Source organism: Echiichthys vipera, assembly GCF_963691815.1.
Source record: "Echiichthys vipera genome assembly, chromosome: 2".
Taxonomy (NCBI): domain Eukaryota; kingdom Metazoa; phylum Chordata; class Actinopteri; order Perciformes; family Trachinidae; genus Echiichthys; species Echiichthys vipera.
Window position 1 is genome coordinate 24,086,317 of NC_139827.1, and position 21,805 is coordinate 24,108,121.

General features: G+C 41.9%; 4 protein-coding genes across 4 annotated transcripts; 3 read left to right on the forward strand and 1 right to left on the reverse strand.

Moving 5' to 3' along the window:
* Positions 1-600: 600 nt before the first annotated feature.
* On the forward strand, positions 601-2,904 carry avpi1 (arginine vasopressin induced 1; the record flags this gene model as incomplete). The annotated part of the gene is made up of 2 exons (XM_083926592.1): positions 601-968; positions 2,709-2,904. 2 exons carry the CDS (start codon positions 601-603, stop codon positions 2,902-2,904), a joined length of 564 nt encoding a protein of 187 aa, XP_083782718.1.
* A 1,845-nt stretch (positions 2,905-4,749) lies between these two features.
* Positions 4,750-11,249, reverse strand: pi4k2a (phosphatidylinositol 4-kinase type 2 alpha). Its single transcript, XM_083933122.1, has 9 exons — positions 10,796-11,249; positions 8,371-8,571; positions 8,126-8,257; positions 7,852-8,005; positions 7,060-7,121; positions 6,860-6,959; positions 6,484-6,617; positions 6,063-6,122; positions 4,750-5,926 (listed from the first exon to the last, which is right to left on the reverse strand). Exons 1-9 carry the CDS (start codon positions 11,132-11,134, stop codon positions 5,765-5,767), a joined length of 1,344 nt encoding a protein of 447 aa, XP_083789248.1. The 5' UTR covers positions 11,135-11,249; the 3' UTR covers positions 4,750-5,764.
* Positions 11,250-12,063: 814 nt separating this feature from the next.
* pgam1b (phosphoglycerate mutase 1b) lies at positions 12,064-15,015 on the forward strand. Its single transcript, XM_083922318.1, has 4 exons — positions 12,064-12,429; positions 13,057-13,331; positions 13,441-13,621; positions 14,362-15,015. Exons 1-4 carry the CDS (start codon positions 12,291-12,293, stop codon positions 14,529-14,531), a joined length of 765 nt encoding a protein of 254 aa, XP_083778444.1. The 5' UTR covers positions 12,064-12,290; the 3' UTR covers positions 14,532-15,015.
* An 864-nt stretch (positions 15,016-15,879) lies between these two features.
* Positions 15,880-21,485, forward strand: exosc1 (exosome component 1). The gene is made up of 8 exons (XM_083931853.1): positions 15,880-15,932; positions 17,020-17,135; positions 17,409-17,483; positions 18,418-18,506; positions 18,594-18,627; positions 18,716-18,766; positions 18,850-18,934; positions 20,322-21,485. The coding sequence occupies exons 1-8, from the start codon at positions 15,905-15,907 to the stop codon at positions 20,426-20,428; spliced, it is 585 nt and encodes a 194-aa protein (XP_083787979.1). The 5' UTR covers positions 15,880-15,904; the 3' UTR covers positions 20,429-21,485.
* Positions 21,486-21,805: the final 320 nt, after the last annotated feature.

Genomic DNA, 21,805 nt, shown 5'->3' on the forward strand with positions numbered 1-21,805 from the left:
CTTTAGGATTAGGCCATGCCACAGAGCAACAATCTGATGTCCATCCCTTTTCCTTACATATTGTTTTAAAAATTAGTATCTCCAAAAAGCTCAAAATGCCATAAAACTACTAGTTTCAGCTTCTAAAATGTGAATATTCTCTGTTTTTCTTTCTTTCTTTAGATATTAGATTAGATGTGTTTGGGTTTCAGACTGTTGCTTGTACAATGCGAGCAATTTAATGGGATTTGGAAAGTTGTGATGGACATTTTCCCTGTTTTATGACATTTTAAGCACTAAACGATTAATCGAGAAAATACCTGACAGCTTCATCGAATAAATAATGAGATAAGCATCACCAGCAACAGAACACGAATAGTAATGAGAGATCTTTATCTGACAGGAACGAGGGGCCTAACTAGCTACCATTTTTTGGCTGCTGCCATGGAAATGTGTTTACCGGCTGAAGGCTTGAGCTTTGCTAATGGCTGTGATCTAATTACTTTGACCAAAGTTGTCTCTAGCTTCTCTCCCCCTTCAGCTCACCTTCCTGTCAGCCACTTTTCCCATTTGCATTGTGCTCTTTTCCTTATATCACCATAAGCTCTCATTCCTCACAACATGGCAGAGGCCCCAGCATCCGCCTCCTCTGAGCATGGCCTTCCTGTGCAGTGGAAACTTTCCGATCGACAAAGCAGGAAGTCTGGATGCTCCAACATCTTTTCAGGGGTCAACCTGCACCAGCTGCACAGGCTGTTCATAACAGCAGGAGACAGAGACGCTGAACATCGGGCAAAGCTGGTGTGGCGAGGGATGGATGCAGATATGGAGGGGGCAGAGGAGGCGAAGGAGGAAGGGGAGGACAGAGGGGAGGAGGCAGGGCTTGCCCAGGCTTTGGTGGGTCTCCGAGTCCGAGCAAGAAATAAAGCAGGTATCAGAGCGGAGGGACACAGAGACCACAAGTGGCTCAGAACATCAGGGTATCTCAGGTAGGTGTCAAAAGGCAGGAGGCCAGCAAACAATAAAGAAAGGATGTGAATGTGAAAAGTGATATGTAGATGAGGTGTTAAAAGGAAAGGAGTGAAACATTGTCTTGCAGAGTAGCCCACTCTGTTCTATTTATCAATAACCGATCATTTTAAACAGTTAGTTTTTGACCTTCTTTATAAACTTGACTCCAGACTCCTTCTGAAATGCAGTGTGTAAATTGTCATGTGCCTAACAAACTCAGCATGACCTCAATGTCCTCCTCTCTCTGCATACCACACGCACACACACACACGCGCACACACAAACTGTCATGCTTTGCTTTAGACATTCCTCACTGGGACGAAATTAGATTTGTGTGAGGAGTAATGAAGTGCCACAGAATGGGAAAATGGTGGTGAGATTCTACAAGGCAGCGTAGAAATAACAAAATGGCGTACTGTAACAATTTGTTAGCCAAGCCGGCGGCATGGTGAGCAACCATTTTGGTCCATGTCTGAACAACTATTGGATAGCTTGCCATGATTTGATGCAGACATTCATGTTCCAGAACTAAATTGTGTCATTTAGTAACGTGTCCATTACAAATAACCATCACAAATCACCTACAAAACACGACTGTCCCATCAGACCGAGTTGTCCTTTGTGTTTATATAGTGCAAAGAACATGTTAGCTAAATGTTAGCGTGCTAACAGTCTCGACAAAGACTGTGAAAGCATTAGCCTATACCTCCTCGACATCAGCATTTTAACGTTGCAAATGGGAGCATGCTAAAGTTAGCTTAACTAAAAGCACTATGCCTAAGTAAATGGTAAATGGACTTGTAGTTATATAGAGGCTTTCTAGTCTTTTGACCACTCAAGCTCACTCACACGCACACAGACGGATGGCAGAAGCTACCTGCCCATCATCTGATACGCACCCATGAGCAGCACAGGGAGCAATTCGGGGTTCAGTGTCTTGGCCAAGGACCCTTCGACATGCAGGGACTTACAACAACCGGGGATCAGAAAGCTGATTTTCTGAATGGAGGATGACCAGCTTTACCTCTGAGCTTCAGTCTCACAGACGCTACCGTTGCTGAAGAATTCTTGTTGTATTGATGCTATGGTTTAATCTTAGAGTTGGTTGTCCACTTATCAGAAGACCTCAGTTTGCTCCTTGGCTCCCCGGGCCCACATGTCAAAGTGTTGTTGGGCAAGATACTGAACTCCTAATTGCTCGCAAACGCTGTGCCATCCCTGTGTGAATGTGTGATTGATTACATTAGATCCCGATGGACAGGTGGTGCCTTGCACGACAGCCTCTGCCATCAATGTATGAGTGTCTGTAAAAATGGGTGAATGTGACATGTAGTGTAATGTGCCTTGAGTGGTCCAAAATCTAGAAAAGTGCTATATGAATGCATTTCCATTTACCTAACATCCCTTCTTCTGCATAATGTAGTAACACTGTGGGTTTGTCAACATGTGCTAAAGTGTTGAAAGTGACAAGGCATTCTACACACATATTTATTTCATTTGCTGAATGGCTATTCTTCTTTTTGTTTTCCAGAGAAAAAAAGACAATTTTTCCTTCTGCCATCCTAAAGTAGCAGCAGACATTACTGTCTTTTAATTAATGATGTTCAGGTCAAAAGTTTATCATTTGTATGTGGTCTAATGTGCTCAGTATAAGATATGTAGCCTACAGAAGGCCAGTCCTAATTCAGTCAAACCAGAGTTATATCTCTGTTTTCCAGGATTGAGGAGCCACTATCCAGCCACAATATTGAAGAGGAGGTCGATATAGTGCCCAGTTTGGGAGAATGTCTCCTGGCAACTGAAGAAGACATCCCAGAGAACCAAAACCCCTTTAAACCCTCCTCGTGGAGGTTGGGTATAAGACAGAATGGGGCCAGCCACTCTGAACGTTACCTTCACCGCATCCTCCACTAACAATGGACCGTACCGGACCGCATCTGGAACAAAGGACAAAAGTGGAAGCTGGAATACAGGAGTGATTCTGCATGAATGGGCATACTCAATAACTACTGTTAGGATCTTCTGTTGACATGTACTCTGCATGTTAGATCCCAGTAAACTCTGGTAAACCTGGAGATTAGTGCAACTATTATAGTAAATTCAGATGTATCTGTTCCAGTGCAGGCATTCTGGAGAGGATTCAATCAAAGCAGCTGCATTTGCAAGAAACAGACAGAAACAGTAACACGCTGTTGTTTAAGGCCTGCAATTAAATATACGACATAAGTATACAATAAATTTAGAGGGCACTCCAGTTCAAGGAGTTGGGCGGGCAGTTGTTGTTGCTGCACTTGCCAGAGAACTCATACAGTATATTATCACAGTAAATGGGGCAGGATATTCTAACACTGCATCAACCGCACTCATTTGAAGCCTGGGGTGTTTTGTGTTTTATGACTTAATACTGAAATAAACATCTAAATAAAGATGACATCAGTCCGATTGTTTTTTTGTTTTTTTTAAATGCATTAAAAAGTTTTTAGCCACTTAGGGGCAGCCAAAACCAGCTGTCAACAAAAAACTGACATACACTTTTTAAGTTGATATGGCCCACTTGGCCAATGAGTCCAACATTCACTTTCTTGTTTCTCCTTGCTCTAACACTCCTGATTCCAATTATGTGCTCGTTATCAAGCAGGTGAAGCTCATCACAGGTTTGAAAATTGTTGGGATCAGATGTGTTAGAGCAGGGAGAAACATAAACCATGCAGGACAGTAGCCCTCCAGGAGCATGATTGAGCACCCATGCCCTAACCCTAACCCTAAGAAAATGCTGAATTAAATTAGCAAAGGCATAGGCTTATGCGAACAGGGTAAATAAGACCCGGGGAACATAGGGATGGCCCCGTACTGTACAGTGGAGCCTTAAGAGTAGAGAAGATGGCCCAAAACAGTAATGATGCAGTCCATATAATTGAAGAAATGAGATGAAAGATGCTTAAAGCTCCATAGAGCTGAAGGAAACTAGAGTCTGATGATAATTGTCCGTGGATTCTATTGATTTGCTGGTTATCAAGCAGCTGAAGCTCGTCACAGGTTGATTATTGTTAGACTCAGGTGTGTTAGGGTAATGAGAAACCTAAAACATGCAGGACAGTGTCTCTCCAGGACCGGAATTGCCCACCCCTGGACTAGGCTGTGATCTGTGGTCAAAACAATTATACTAAGAATAACTTTGAGTGCATTGAATGTTGTTTTAACATTACATCACATATAGGAGGCATTTTACAGTTTAAAGTATGTAAGAAAGCAAATTGTCTACGACTGTCTGCTGTGCTACGGTGAGTGTGTTAATTATTTTAACCTGTTTATGCAGCCCCTTAGTGGCTTTAAGTTGAGACTTAGCTACTACAGTACGCATAAGCTTTGTGGCTACATGAGCCACTTGTCATAGTAGCACATTGTAGTGAGATTATGAGTAACAAAACAACAAAAGAAGCAAGTACTTGATCCATTGAACGAATCGAATACTTATGCCCATTCCTAATTAGAGCAGCTTTAAAGACATGATTTGATCGACCATATTATTGTATGACTAATATATCTGAAATGACTGTCAGTTGTAATTATACCCAGTGTACATGAACAGAATAAAGTAGAGCACTGGAGATCTGGCTGAATGCTTCATATTTATGTTGTGTTACTGTGTCTGACTAAATGTAAACATTTCTCATTTTACCATCTTACCAGTCATCTGTATTAATGGAATATGTTTTATTATAATCTATCATTAAATATTACATACAAATTATACAGTGCATTGTCACAAAACGTTTCATATCAGTTCAGTACAGCAGGAAGTTACTTTGTTGTTTACTTAGGTCCACCCCACGAGCGAGAAAATGAAACAGAAATCAACACGGCCGAGACAAACATGAGCTTGTGGACTGGGAATCGCCGAACCCTTCTGCCCGTTTGCAGAAGGGATCATTTATGTCTTCTTCACCAGTGATTTCACCCATCAGTGGAATAAGGCTAAATTAGGTGAGCCGGTCATACTTATATCAGCTCAACAGTTTTTGTCTTTCACCAAAAGTGCCTCTGATTTCTAACATCACCCCAGATGACTTACAGATCCTAATCTAAACAGAAGCACAATGAGTAACTGTGAAACCAGTTCATGTGGCTTGTGTTCATTGTGTAAAGACCTACACACCACTGAGAGCCCAATTCCTGAATCATCGAGACATAACCACAATTAACACTTCTCTTATTAGTTGAAAAATAAAATGTTGATCTTCACCAGTGGCAGCACTGCTTTCACCAGCCCACAGCTTTTAACTCCATCAGAGGGAATTTGCAGGTGATTATTAAGAGGCGTGAAGAAAAAGAAAACATGGAATGCACACCTCCCATCCCCAAAAAGGCATGAGAGGCTTTTGACTGGCGTGCATGTGTGCGGGCAAACATTACATGCACTCAGGAGTCCAAAAGAAAAGTCTGACATCGGCACTGAACATCTTTCTCTCTCGCAAGAAGGTACAGAATCTCCATCATTTAGGCGTTAATTCTTCATTGACAAGGCACAGAAGCTAACAGGAAAGTTTGTTGTGAAATCCTTCCTTTTTTTGGCCTCCTCTCTCAGACCAATCACTCACTGTCTGTAACCAAAATATCCATATGGAGGAGAGGAGGGGAGGGTTATGATTATTTCCATTTCCGGGACAAAAACCCGCATTCTCAGATTCTGCCCTGTATTCCATCCGCACATCTACGCTCCTTTCCTCGCTCTGGCTTCCTGCTGTTCCTCCTCTTCCTCTTCATTGCATGGCTCCTACCACCAGGTGAAGAAGGGTCTTCTGCTCTGGAAACTCTGTGTGTAGGACTCACTGTTGGCTCTCTGAGGTGCTCTGGCTGTTTCTACTATAACTGGGGGCATCTGGACCAACTGCAGTGGTGTTTTACCATCCTTCAGGGCTTGGCACAAGTTTAGGATCTTGCAATAAAAAAAGAGAGAAAGAAAAAGGTTGTTTAAAACAAACACATTTGCTTTAAAGCAAAGATATTTTTCAAAAGGATGCACAATTTGTTGCATGTCAAACTGCTGAAAATGTTGAGAGGAGAAAACTCACCTGTCCCCTCATTACGGCTACTTGTTTGTGAAACTGTCCTCTGTCGAAACCAGGGTCTTTCTGTGAGACACAGTAGACAATAACCGCGTTATACATAATGTTCACAGCCACAGAAACAAGGCATCCTCCAATTTACATTTCTGCATCCGTTTCCACATTCTCACATTCCATTCACTTGCATAAGTACCACTTCATTCTGCACAAAATATCAGAATCAGAATCAGGTTTATTGCTAAGTATGTTGGACATACAGAGAATTTGACTCCGGCTTATGCTTTGCTCACAGTTTCCAAACATTTAACAGGACAAACCTTAACAAAAACATTTACATAGCAATAACAGAACAACACAGAACAACACAGAACAATAATTTAAGATAAAAAATAGAGGTAAGAGTTCTTAATTGGGGTGCGTTGAATACCTTGAATAATTCGTACAAATCCTCTTCCAGGTCTTTGATGAAATTTGGGTCAGAGAGTTTGGGCAGGACCAGCTCTCTGATTTCCTGGGAGAAAGGAACTTTGGCCTGGGAAAGCCACGCCCAGTAGAATGGGTCTGGTGATTGGAAAATGTAACTTAATGTTCTTAATGGTTATGTGCAATGCTTGTAAAGAGCTGGAAAGTTAATGATACGACGGCGTAACAGAAACTTTGAATGCAATCAAGAAGGGACGAAAAAGAAGAGCGATAAAATAGATTTAAATATAAGTATCAGAGTACTGGACACACTGTTGAAAAGAGTTTCCATTTCTTCATAAGCATGATTGGTTAGAAATAATGTCAACGCAGGTGCTTACAGGCTCTCCAGGAGTCAGGGTGTTTGAGGGGGAAGGCGAGGCCGTTGTCTATAGCTGCCAGCTTGATGATTGGATCCTTTACTACCACCCAGTCTGTGTCCTACAGAGATATAGGTATAAAATAAACACATATTTAGCCATCAGGGTCAGCATTCTAGAAAATGACCTTCAAGACCGCCTAACTGTGTCTTTGTCCTCACCCTATTCCCAACAGGGTCCATGGGACAGTCATACTTCAGCAACCAGTTGTCATTTCCCCTGTCTAGAATACCAAAAAAAAAACCTCAGATAACAATAAACCGAATAACCAGATGAAAATGATGTAACAACATCTTAATAACAATATCCGGATAAACATGTTAAAGGGATAGTTCTGATTTGTCTGAAGTGGGATTGTATGAAGTACTTATCTATAGTCTGTGTCTACAGTAGATGACGGTCGGCACATCCTCAGTTTGGAGAAGCAGAGAGAAGGACAGGCACAAAAGCTAAGCAATGTACTGCTGTGGACCGGGGCAGTAGCCAAATGTATTTTCATCTAAAAAAGGCCTGCCTAAAAAAAATCTGTTTAAGCGTAGGCCATATTTAGAATATTTTTCGACAAGAGCATACAACGGCTTTAGTTACCCCTGTGTAAACTTCAACAGGGCTGTCTGATGGCAGTGACAATATTATAAAGACAGTATAGCGTACACTTGAACTGATATCGATTGTTTTAGGCTTAAATGGTAAAGACATACAATAAGACTATAAAGTTTAGCTGCTGCCCCCATCTACAGCATTACATTGCTCAGCTTCAGTGTCGGGACTCCTCCCCACTTCTCCAAACTAGGGCGCGTCCCGACCGCCATCTACTGTAGGTAACACACTATGGACAAGTACCTCATACAAACCCCATTTCAAAATATCAAAACCATCCCTTTAACTTTGCTGAGTCATTTGCCTGTAGTGATGAGCCAGGCCCGACACTGCTGAGCAGAGTGACTACATGCCTGTGTTCCTGATGATGTAATCGAGGACTACAAGCCGCTCAAACTGAAGCTGGAGCTGACGGTTGGTGTTTTCAGGCAGAGGCTCCGCTTCAAACCTCCGCAGCCAGAAATCGGCATCCTTGTATCCATCCACAAAGAGCTGGAAGGAGCCCGCCTGGTGAAATAGCAACAGATCAGGGTCTTTATGTCAGACATTTGGATCATTTTGTTCTACATTTTAATGCCATTGTCCTTAATGATAAAAATAATCACCTACAACGATATATTAGATTACCTTTGGTGGCAGTCCGATTCTGTGGAAGCGCTGGCCCACTTTAGGCACCTTCTCCAGGGCTAGCCTCTTTCCTCGAGACTTCACCCTATCTATGGCACTGTAGTTGAATGTTTCACTAGCCAGGTACACCATCTAGAGTGCAAAAAGATTGGTTGAGAGAGGCAGTATTTGCCAGATAGTTTGTTGTGTGTGTGCGTGTGCGTGTGCGTGTGCGTGTGCGTGTGCGTGTGCGTGCGCGCCTATACCTTGGTTCTGGGAACGATGTTGAGCTCCAGTTTCTGGTCAACCAGGCTGGCCCCAGCTTCTGAGAGGTAACCCTGGTTCAGGACCAAACAGTCGCGACCAAAACAGCAGGGACAACACAGTTTCTGAAGCCACTTGGTCCACTTGGGGTTCAGCTGGCCATAGGGCTCTTCATTCTTAGGTTTGAACACGCCGATGATTTTCTGTGGAGAAGTGGGGAAAATGAGAAAGGATATGAGCAGACAAGAGGGGTTCAGAATCCGAAGGGAGTTTTCCGAAGGGAAAAGGACCGTTTAGGAATAGAAAGGAAGATTTGGTTGTGTATGAGACAATTAAATTTTTTAAAAAGTCTCACATTGGCAAAAGGGAGACTGATTATAAAGCAGGTCAAGGTGCTTTATCAATATTGTGAAAGTATCAAAACTCTCAATCCACAGAAAAATGCTCACAGCTTGTATTCATAAACTGTGTCTTTAAACGAGCAGTCAGGACTTCTGTACAGTTGTGATGTCACAACTATACTATATATGGTTAGAAAGTGCCACTACAGTGCTGTTACAGTAATTTTCCAGCTGCAATGACAATGTGAAAACAGTGTTTTAGACAGAGGATTAATACAGTTAAATTCAGACAGACAGTATGAGAAAAATAATGTATCTTTGAACATTAAAGCACGTTAACATGTTCTACTAGAAAACCAAAATACAAATATGAACCTGAAAATGAACATAATATGGGACCTTTAAAGGACAATATTCTCCTTTGCAAACTTGAAAGCATGAGTGAAACATACAGAGCACACAGGGGCACCATGGAAAGGTGGATTATGCTGCAGGAGTGGTTTAAAATGACCCATTTTCTATAGTCAAAACGTGTCACTGTTGGAACACACTGTAGTTGGCATGAATTGTTCACAGAAACTGTGCTCTGTAAAGAGTGAAACTCGCTTTAAGGTCCATAGGATGCGTGTTTGATAAGATAGATTTTGAGTTTAAAGTTAGATTTATAAATTCCCGTGTTGCATTACACTAGTATGATAAAAACACACAACCACGGATTACAGCATGAAACTTGGTCATCGAGGAGAATTATATCCTTCCAGAGAGCTAGCACATGACTATTAAGCACTCTGGTGACTAACTAAAGAAATTTGTGAGGTGGGGGCAAGGGAAGCGGGTCCTTGGATAAAAAGCTCACGCATGCAACCGTAGAATACATTCTTCTGTTTTGTAACCCTTATGTGAGTGGGGGCCGTGGCACAGGAATGGCCTGAACAACCTCGTATTGAACAGACTCTAAACAAAAACAACAAAGGACATTTGTGAGGTCCCAGTCACAAAGTCTAAAAGACACACTTCCTTTTTTTTTTAAAACATGGCCTAAACACAACACACTGTAGATCGGTAGATAGTGGGAGCACAGTGTCTGAGTTGCTCAAGACTTTTACTGGTTGGCTCCAGTCATGCCGATCAAAGTTTACGGTCAGTAATCAGGCTTGATTAGAGTCAGGAGATGTTGTCGAGGGTGACCAATGTAAAGGAATACTCTATAACCACCGATTTGTCTCGAATGCATAGCCCTTTGTAGAAACACTTGCAGTGTGCTACAAAAAATCAGCATTTTCTGTTTGAGTAAGAAAAAAAGCAGGGAAGGTTCCTGAAATAATGGCTACCGAGAATATTATCTGTGATTGTGTGGTACTGATGACATCACTGGGAGAGCTGATCACTTTACCTGCCTGAGCAAGAAAGGACATGAACAAGGAAGCTAAGAAACTGGTTCAAGAAGTTAAAACGTACTAAAAATGTCAATGCATGAGATGTATTCATCTATATCCTAATAACAAAATGCTGTCTTTACAGACAAGTGTTCTTTCAAACAAAGACAGGAACAAGCAACTCATCAGAAAGCCGCAGGGCCAGCTGGGGGAACTTAAGGAGGGTGGGGAGGAGGAAAGCCTACATCCCATAAACATCTGGACGTCCTGCAAGATGACTTTGGTTAACAGATCATGTATCTAAGGACTAATTTATCTAACCAGCAATTGGTTTGCTCAATTCTCAGAAACTTAATTTAACATGTTATTTTCTTAGATTGTGTTTTATTGAAACTTTGTGTATTGTATTTCATTACTTTGGGTGTCCACCATAGGTGTGAACACTGTCAGGGTTCATTAAATTCTGTTCTTTTCTATTCTAAGAACTGGTTGTTTATTAAATCGAGGTCCATGTTGTGTTGGCATGCCTTACAGCCTATTTGCCAAGTCACCACAGCCTAGTTGGAAGAGGCCTTTTCCTAGAGGCGTCCAGCACTTTTATCAAAACAGTCTTACAGACATTGCATCACACACAAAACTTGAGAAACTACAGATCACTATTGTCTACAATCAGTAGATGTAACGTTAAAGTTAGCCGCGTCTCTTCTTACCCCCTGTGAGTCTTTGACGAAATAGCTTCCACTGGATCCTTGGTAGATCCTCTCCGGGTAGATCCCCTCCTCTATGGCTCGCTCGGCCTTTCGGATGATCTCTCTGAACTCGGGATCCTCAGGGAACTCGTTCCTGTGCGGCTCCCGCGGCGAGCTCCCACGGTCCCGGTCTAGGAGCGGCTGTCTCTCCCGGTTGCGTCCCGGACTGCCCGCCGGGATCCGCACCACCGAGCCCGGTGTGCCTCCAAACGAGCTCCGGGGGCTGGTGGGCTCAGTGGGACAGTAGCTGAAGTCACCGGAGTCCCGGAGCGGAGAGACGAGCGGACTCGTCTCGTCCATGATTTTTTGGAGGTGGACGAGGAGTTGTTTTAACTCCTGGCAAAACAAAAAGAGGACAAAACAGCAGATGAAGAGAAAACGGTTGTTGTTTTGATGGCTAACACTGGCGCCGCTGGCTAACAAGGAAACATAGAGAAAAAAGAAAAGTCAGGTGACTGTCAGCTTCCGGGAAAAGGCGGGACTCGTCCAGTATTTTGATCTCTAACCAATCAGCGTTCAAATGGTCCTGTCAGTGACCGAATCTGTACCGCTGATTGGACACAACCATTCCGCCTACGGAAGACACGTGAGAGCACAGTTGATCAATTAACGCCATTTGAATAATTTAACAAAATCATAATAATAATAAAATGTAATATTAAGTAATAAAATGTCAGTGTTATTACGAAACGGAGGGATAATTGTGTTACAGGCAGACAGACTAGAAAATCGTGACAAATGATGTTGGCCTGGTGATATATTTAAGAAAAAAGTGAGTTCAGACTGTCCCCAAATTAATTCCTCAAAAGGTAAATTAATACATGTTCAGATTAACGGATGACATAGGTATTTTATATGTCAAGATTCATTGAACAGATTGCCAGTAAAAAAACGTATTGTAAGTCTGATCCAGGTTGAGGTCAGTTAGTGTGAGAGAGACAAGGGCAAAATGAGACCATCTCATGCTATAAGAAATACAAATGTAAATTAATAGAGATGTGGTGTTGTTGTTGTTGTTGTTGTTGTTTATATAGTCTGGGAGGTTTTTCCTGGACTGACTGGTAAATAAAAATGTGTATTTTTTTTTTTTAGAAGTGATCATTCTAGACAATTGTTTGGCAAGCCAGGATGCACTGCTGGGCGTGTGGACGTGCCGCTGTGCGCATCCCCCTGCCTCCCTCCTCCTCCAGCGCCCACAGCTCGCCTTCTGATTGGCGGAAACCAGCAGGAAGAGCGCTCTTGTCGTGAGATCTGTCAAGTTCGGACAGACCTTCCAACTCTAAACACGCATTCATCCAGACCGCCGAAAATAGTGCGCCCGCTTCTTTGTATCCGTCTCTGGGATTGCGGTGTAATCGGCAGAAATTCGCGGAGGTTGCTGTCGCATTTGAAGAAGAGTAGGCCTACATTACCCGACATTTCCCGGAAATACAGCGCAGAGGGCATCGGTGTGAGGATGGCTGCGCACAAGCTGGTGCTGATCCGCCACGGAGAGAGCTGCTGGAACCAGGAGAACCGCTTCTGCGGCTGGTTCGACGCGGACCTTAGCGAGACCGGGGAGCACGAGGCAAAGAGAGGTGGACAGGCCTTGAAAGGTACCAGATAGTGTCACAGCAGGGCCTAATCACTGGATTAAAGCTGTTTGAGGCCAGTGCTTATGCAACTCTGTCTGATGGGGAAACAGGTAGCAGGTCCACTGGAGGGAGAGGGAGAGGGAGAGGGAGGGAGAGAGAGAGACCTACTGACAGATATGATGATTTGACTTGGACATACTAATTTGGATTTAATGTCTTGAACAAAAGTGAACAAGCATGCATGATAAAAATCCATAGGTTTGCCATTAGATAGATATATAGGTTACTGCTGTTTGCTGAGTGACATTTTTCCGTTCTCAGCTGGTTTTCCCGGGGTTATGTGGAGGAGCGGTTGGACATATTTCTTTCTGTGTGGCACACACTCCTGTTAGTTTTCTGTGACCCAAAAATCTTCTGTAGGCCCGCCCTGCAGAGACTACGGTCTGCCAGCGCACTGCCCCTGACTAAGCAAAAGCAAATGTATAAATGTTGGGAGAGAAGCAATAAACACTGCAGATTTTTTCCCCTCTCTTTTACTAGAAACATGTTTATATGCTGCCCTGCACTTTGATATTAGTGAAGCCCCTCTCTTTGTCCCAAATGCCAATGTTACCACCTTTTCCATGTCCTGTCTCTGATTCACCTCAGATGCTGGGTATGAATTTGATGTATGCTACACCTCTGTCCTAAAGAGGGCCATCCGCACCCTGTGGTTTGTTCTGGACAGCATCGACCAGATGTGGCTGCCCGTCCACCGGACCTGGCGCCTCAATGAGCGTCACTACGGTGGCCTGACTGGCCTGAACAAGGCTGAAACTGCAGCTAAACACGGAGAGGCCCAGGTCAAGATCTGGAGGCGCTCCTTTGACATTCCTCCCCCAGCCATGGATGAGGGGCATGACTTCTATCAGACCATAAGCCAGGTGAAAACATTGTCTCTTTTTCTCTTACATATGCAGACATCTTTCTTACATTAGTAAGGCCATACAGATAAAACACGCCTGCCAACTTTAACTCCCTCTTTGGTTGCAGGACCGGCGTTATGGCGACCTGACAGAGGACCAGCTTCCTAGCTGTGAGAGTCTCAAGGACACTATTGCCAGGGCTCTGCCCTTCTGGGAGAGCGAGATCGTTCCGCAGATCAAAGAGGGGAAGAGGGTGTTGATTGCTGCCCACGGCAACAGTCTCCGTGGCATCGTCAAGCATCTGGAGGGTAAGAGACAGAGTGGGGAGTTTTGAAGAGGCGCTGCCCACGCAGTATAACGTTACATCTGTTTTGAATAAAACTGAATTTCTTTTGTTCAAATGTTTAATTCTACTGATGCCTCAACTGAGATATTAATGCCAGCTTAAGGGTTGAAAACGCTCAAATTGTTCATGTAACATCGTGGGAAAAACAAATGTTTCCCTTTATCTCAGGAACACTGTCAGCCCAGTGAAACCCTGCCTTGTTCTGTGGCCTTTGGCATGCTCACATTAACCTTCCGTCCAACATAAGGAATAAGTGTCAAAGTGGGTTTGATGATTAGATAACTTGAAAATATTATCCATCACACTTTCTCCATGTCTAAGTAATTAGATAAGCGCTTCAGTAGTCTGAGTGGACTTGGCTTGGGAACGGGAGGGTCACTGTTCAAGTCCCCATATGGACCAAATACTGAGTGTGGACTGGCAGCTGGAGAGGTGCCAGTTTGCCTCCTGGGCACTTGAGCAACACACTGAACCCCCAAACTGTTCCAAGGGCACCACAGTGGTTGATCCTGCACTACCCCCTGAGTTGCATGTGTGTGTGGGTGTAAAAAGGGGCATATAAGTATATTTATTTATAAAATACTTAGGTAGCATCAGTTTTTGCACACGTGATTAACCACTTGAAATGAATCTATCTTGGATATGAAAGGCATATCCGTCCAAATAGATTCTAAACTTGTGTGTCTGTTGCTGTCTTCCCAGGTATGTCGGAGGAGGCCATCATGGAGCTGAACCTGCCCACTGGTATTCCCATAGTGTATGAGCTGGACAAGAACCTGAAGCCTTTAGGACCCATGCAGTTCCTGGGAGATGAGGAGACCGTCAAGAAGGCCATGGAAGCTGTGGCTGCTCAGGGCAAAGTCAAGAAATAGACCCCACCCCAACCTGGATGAGCTAGAGTACACATCAATCATGTGCTATTCAGTTATCAAGTTATTATTTACTGTTACTCTCATCACAGATTTACACACACACACACACACACACACACACACACACACACACACACACACACACGATGTGCACTTTATTTTTAAAATACCCAGCTTCAACACATTTGATTGAATTAGTCTTTACTTTGATATCAAGAAACATACATGTCATTATGGCGCAATGGATATCAGCTGTAATGTGGTTTAAGCATTGACCAAAATGAAAAATTTGGGACCAGCACTTAGGAGCAAGCGTTGACTATCCCTGCAGAATCATCCATGTATTCATTCTTATTTCCAATGGGAGCAGTAAAACCTATAAAGAAACACTGGCTGTTGTTAAAAGGGCGTTGACGTACTCTGCACTGCTGATTTGTGTTTGCTGTGACATTGTGAGAAAAATAATAAATATTGTGAGGCATTATGGGATGAAGTCTTTATCATTTGTTGTTTGATGTAATTTTCCAGCGTAAATGTCCACTCTGTCCTTGACTCATATATTGTCTCTTGTGAAAAATGATAGTGAATATATAAGTTTTAAAGAGGGGGGGGGGGGGGCTACATCACATACAAAATACATGACTTGTATTATGAGGTCCTTGAGAGCACAAAAGCCTTTTAGATTTTGAGTTTTGAACAAAGGCAGAGATTTACATCTCAAAGTGAACATACAGTATACAGTATAGCCCTCTAACGTGATGCCTTTAACATTTAATAAATACACCTTCTGTTATCAGTAAACTAATCACAAATGGTCATTCTGTAGCTGCTCTTTTCCATATTTTCCCACCTAAAATAGTATTATTCCTAATTTCACTTCAGTGCATGTTAAGAGATACACTGACAGCTACATGTAAAAGTTAGATATTCAAATGCTAAGTAACATCACTAGCTAATCAAATTAGAACGCAATGAAAACTGGCATAGTGTACTAACACAAAAACTCACTAGATTATTGAAAATTAATTTGTGGTAACTGGCAAATCCCATAACAGTCCAAACCATCCCAAACTGGCATTTTATGATTTCCTGATTGTCAATAATGAGACAGCGGTTGATATTATTAATTCACTATTACTATTATTAGTGCTAGTAGTAGCTGTTGTTGTTGTATAAGTAGATAATGTGAGGTAGCATTGCACATGCATCACGAACGTATTAACATGCATGTGTTCAAGCCATGTGTGCCTCAACAAACATGGCGGACCGAGTCGTCCTTCTTTTCTTTCCGCTCAGCCTGAGACCAGCCAATCAGAATCGACTCGAGCACTACGTCACAGCCAATCGGCTCCCTATCTGCTCTTCTCGAAAACATGTCGCCCATGAAGCTGTGTGTTCCAGGTCAGTCCCGTAAATGTTTGGAAATTTCTATCACTTAAGATGTAGTTAAACCCAACTTTATTCTGTTTTGTCATTTTGTGCTAATGTTGGCTTTTGTGGACGGTGTTGCCTGAAACATGTAGTTACTCTGCAGTGTGTGTCGGTGTAAAACCCTGTTAAGTGTTTTCAGCTGCCATGCGTGCTGTGTGCTTTGGCTTCTAGCAGTTATCTTCGCTACCACAAATGTATGGCTAGTTTCACCCATAGGTTTCATCAGCTGAATATAACACAGAGTAAGTGAGGCGGGGGCAATTTGTGTAGAAATGTTTTACGGTAATTAAAGTTACCGATCCTCTGGCTTTTACTTTCCACGGCAGGTTTCATGTGCTGCCCTGCCCATCGCCTCAGGCAGGACAGCAGCATTCCTTCTCACTTGTTTTGACTCACCCATAGGAAATCCTCAGTTGTATTGTGCTGTATAGGAAATGTCAGCTAAGTGTTTTAAACCGAGCGATTGTATGAGGTGTGATGTTGACGTTTTCTCATGTGTAAAAGTTGCATGGCAACACTGGTTCTTGAAAAGTAGTGTATTTGGCATTGCTCTGGAGATCATGCAGGACCATTCATGTCATCGTAATGCCTAAGCTAAATGGCTCACAGTGACCGATCAATGATTCTAGAACAACAATTGGCTTTCTTAAATGGACAGTTTTGGACAAAGTGTTGCATGGGGTAAATATTATTTTCACTGCAGACCTTAGCCTGTATGCAGCCAGGACTGTTTGGATGTGGAAGAGTTTCTCTTTCATTCCTAATGTCCAAAGTATCTGCACAGCTGCACAATGTTTTTGTTAAAAGTCTGGAAATGCAAATAATTGTTCTACTGAAAACGTAACTCATCTGGTGATCGATTCAGTTAGCAGGTGGCAGCCTAAGTAAAGGCCACTTTCATTGCCTCTTGACTTTTCCTTGAGATATTTTATTTCTCAAAAGTGCATAATTATATTCAGGTTGTAGCAGAGATGGTCCACCTCCACTACTAAAATGCTGACATGTGCAACGCTTCTCCAACACTACCTCTTGTCTGTCCCCTCTTGTTTGTCTCCAGGTGACAAGCTATGCACTGTAGAAGACTGTATTCCCGGCACAGGAGTATATCTGCGGCACGGCTACATCTACTCCTCACTAGCAGGCTATGTGCTCAAGAAAAACGAGGGCGAGGAGGTGAGGGGTGTGGTTACGGGTGTGGATAGGGGATAAGTGATGAAAGCTGTAGACGCAACAAGGCGTGTAGGCGTGCCAGAGTAAAGGGTATTGTGCAATGTTTGTGAATGAGGCTGAACAGAAATATGTTTGTTCAGTGTGTGTGATGAAATATGCAGCATATTTCGTGAGACTTGTTGTTTTTTTTCTTCAGGCAGTTTTCTACTGTAATCATAAAAAAAACTGGTTTTGTGTGACCTGTGTGCGTTGAAATGTGAGATTGTTTCTTTCCAGTTACCAGTGATCTCTGTGGTGAGGGAAACAGAAACGCAACTACTACCTGATGTAGGAGCGATAGTCACCTGTAAGGTATGTAGAGGAATCAGATACTATTTTTTCTATAATTAGATGATCAGACTTAGGGCTGTGCGTATGACGATATGTATCACATCATGTTCGTTTCATATTTTTCCTATCGTTTATATCGCAGTGTCATAAATTCTGCACTTTACAGGCTGAGGGGTGTGTGAATCTGAAAGGAATTGCTCTGTTTGTTATGATGTGCGGGCAAAGACAGTGTTTCTCTCTTCATTAAATCGCCAGAAAACAACTGTAATACACACACAGACCAGTCTACACACACCAGACTCACGACACACACCGACACAGGCTGCAGTGTTTCAGTGAAATTGATAAGTGATCGGCTAATTACGGCTGTGCTGTCAGTCCGACAGTCTGACAGCGCTGTGAAAGTGAAACTACAGTTCTAAATATACCGTCAGCTATTGTCAAAGAAAGATACAAACAAAACACATTTCCGTTTATAACAACAAATACTTTTAATAAGATTCCCGTATCAGACATCACATCACTCAATTACCAGCGGGCTTGACCGAGGGCAGCACTGGACTCACGTACACGCACTGCTGTCCTGTCAGACGCTCGCCGCCCAGAATGAAAGAATGAAAGAATGAAATCACGTTCACAGTGCAATTAAAAATAATAAATCGTCCAAGAATGTACTGGGAAAACATATTTTGCAGTGCGCCTTTATTGGTAGCCTATGCTAAGCAAATAATGTTATACATTTATTTATTTTATTTATTTTTTTACTGAAAATATATAGTTATATTGTGATATATATTGTTATCGGGACATGGAATGACCTATATCAAGATATGAGATTTTGGTCATATCATATATCGCCCAGCCCTAATCTGAGGGATCCTGCACAGTTTTAGATTTGGATCCATTCATTAAAGAGGTGGTTTGTCTCGAGCCTCACTGTTCTTTTCTTGGACAGGTGACCAGCATCAACCCCAGGTTTGCCAAGGTCCACATCCTTTATGTGGGCTCCACACCGCTGAAGGACCGCTTCAGAGGAACAATCAGGTAACTCCTGGAAACTGTCTCCATACACTGTTTTAATATTTTTCTCTGTCACTCCCAAAACTGAGCCTACTACCTCTGATTTTACAGGAAAGAAGATGTGCGTGCCACCGAGAAAGACAAGGTGTGTGTTTGAATCCATGCATTCATTCAGAACTTTAGATGTATACATATTAAATCTAAGATGACATGCTAAACTTTTACTGTCACAGGTGGAGACCTACAAAAGCTTCAGACCCGGCGACATTGTCTTGGCAAAAGTGGTATCCTTCCCCTGCCCTCGAAGGGTCAAAGACAAATAAATAAATACCTTTCTGTGTGGTTAAGCCTTGACCTTGGATGTCAGATTTCTCTCGGTGACGTGCAGTCTAACTACCTGTTGACAACAGCAGAGAATGAACTTGGGGTGGTGGTGGCTCACAGTGAAGCAGGTAACTTCTCAATGCATAGTTAAAAAGTGTGTTTCTTTTTATTTACAACTTTGAAATAAGTACCAAATGAATCTCAAGAAAGAAATGAAAGAATTTAATAGTCATAATAATGGGACTGCTACATTTTCTTTTTCAAATGGAGTATTTAAGTGATTAATTATGTTTATTTTAGACCCTGTTCCATGTCCCTGTTCCCTAATTTCTTAGCTGTGGAAATTAATAAAGGTAAAATAAATTGAAGAATGTTGACTCTTGGATACCATTTTTCCTTTAAATAGTATCAGTTGCAGGACAAAACGTACCACATTTGTGTTTTGTTTATATGCATAACTTTTTCTCTGAAGACAGGAATAAGATTGTTCTCTAATGCAAGTGTGAACTCAAACCAGTGTCCCAGATAAACACGTTCAACTAGACCCTTTTGACGTGAACTAAAAAGTAATCCAAAAGTATTTAGAATACGTTGCTTGAGTAATCCAAGGGAATACATTACAGATTACATTTACATAGGACATGTAATCTGTAGGGGAATACATTTTAAAATTAAATAAGATATGGGGAGAGGCACAAAATGGGAACATTTCTGAATTCTAATAGCAGTAGTCTATATATTTATTACACAAGGACTTTATAGGAAATTGCCATAACCGACACTTGTTTTATTTTATTGTATTATATTTATTAATTTGTGTATATAACTGTAAGTGTCAGAGAATTAGTGTTCTAGATGAATCTGTGCATTGTGTGTCCATGTGTCTGTTGCCTCTCGATGACATGAAAGTTTTCTATCTACCTAAAAGTAACCCTCCCAACACTGCTGGTTAGACTTTCAGAATAAGAAGTTCGGTGTTTTACCAACACTGACAAAATGTTTGGCAGCAGACCGCAGTCTGAACTCTAGTTCCACTATCAAACAGCTCCTATATGCGTTAAGATTTTTAGATGACAATCCAAAATGCAGTGAGTTTATCGTTGTTTATTTTTTGTTGAATATTTGATTGTGATTGATCAGTTATGACGTTCTATTGTCGGTTATTCCTGGATAACAGATCATTGCTTTGGACGGAGTTTTGAACATAGACTCTAGAGGACCATTTTTAAATCAATATTTTGCGTCCATTTGATTTGTTAAAAAAAGTAGTCGCGTAATAAGCGGGATAATGTAGAGCGAGCAGGTCATTGTTGCAATTTAAACCACGTCAGGGTGATTCAAGACCTGCATGATCTGTCAGAGTTCAGTTCCCTGCTCACTCTACATTATCTCCTCTGTGGTTTCTATTACTCTCTGTTTTTATTTACGCATTGAACTGTGCAGTGTGATGATACATAATGTTGGCTTTTGCAGGGGTTTTTCTGTCTCTTATTTCATGTTTCTCCTGTGCATCAGGTGCCCAGATGGTTCCAATCAGCTGGTGTGAGATGCAGTGCCCACTGACGCACAGCAAAGAGTTCCGCAAAGTGGCACGAGTGCAGCCGGAGTATCTGCAGGCATGAGGCAACTTCTTTCTCCCACAAGGAACACACAGCTTCCCCACTTTTACTCACTGTCGTTAAGTAGCCTCCCAACTTGACTTCAGATGTTTTCTGAGAGACTGGACTACGTGCATAATGTTGACTACTTCTGGTTTTGTGTCTTCAGTGTTTTTTTTAAGCTTTTCCTCTGCACATTGTGTCATCATTTACTTGTGCCAGCTTGAAAACACTGAAGCAGCGACCAGACTGTCAAGGCATATTCTAAACGATGTAGCGACTGTTGTAAAGACATTTTAACTAAAGTCATTGCAAGTGCCAGCAATGTGGGTTTTTAGAGTTTTCTTTCAATTGCCTGATGGCAACCTGATTAGAGCGGTCTGAGTCAGGATGTTACATTGCAGCTGCTGAACTTTCTATGTTGAGAAGCTAAAAGCATAAGAATTTACACCTGGTGGAGAAAGGTGTTCTTCGCAGAAGCACAATACACTCAGTTTTGCTAAGTATTATGGCTGATCATCAGGACACTCAAAGGATGAAGGTGCATAGATGTAACGCATGGTTTGACAAGGCTGACTGCATTTTGTAACCATAGAGATCCTTTAAAGGGCATCGGCTGTATTTGTTCTGAAATGAGGATTCAACCCAAAGTGCTGAACTTCTTTTGCAGGATGTCATGTATGTGACACTTTTTTTTTCTTTTTTGTCCATAAAAGGGACAAAAACAGGCTCACTTGTCCTTACTCCTTTCAAACTTTTCCAGTTTCAAGAAAAACGATGGGCTGAAATTTGTCCACAGCAGTTTAAAAGCAGAGTAAATGGGATAAAGAGAGCCTTAATGTCCAATGAGAATTACCACACAGCTACCAATGTACGGAATATTGAAGTTCAACATATGATAGTTCGATATTTTTTGTTTTCGAGCACAAACTAAATGATCGAGCCTGCGGCAAGCAAGCAGGACTGTTTCCATGTTATCTTTGAAGTAAAGTGTACTTTAAATTTCCTTATTCCTTCTTCACTTTACAGCAAATATCATTCATGTGCAAGATAAAATGAAATAAAACGACTATCAAAGCCACCAATGTGTTTAAGTCTTGTTTAGCCAGACTAATTTACTTTAGTGTTGGCTAATGAAACTTTAAAGTTTCCATATTTAATCATGTTCAGTCTGTCTGAAAAAAAAAATATATATATATTAAATGTCTTTAGTTTGTTGTACTATTAATCAAGTATTTCTAATGTTTCATAAAATTAACCTGAATTCATAAAATATGTAGGATCAATGCTCAAGACATCCCTGTTCTTTCTTTGAAACGTCAGCTGTTGCTATTAACAAGTCGGAGCATCTGAAAAACAGACAAATGTTAATTTCCTGTAAATTCTTCACAACAAAATTCC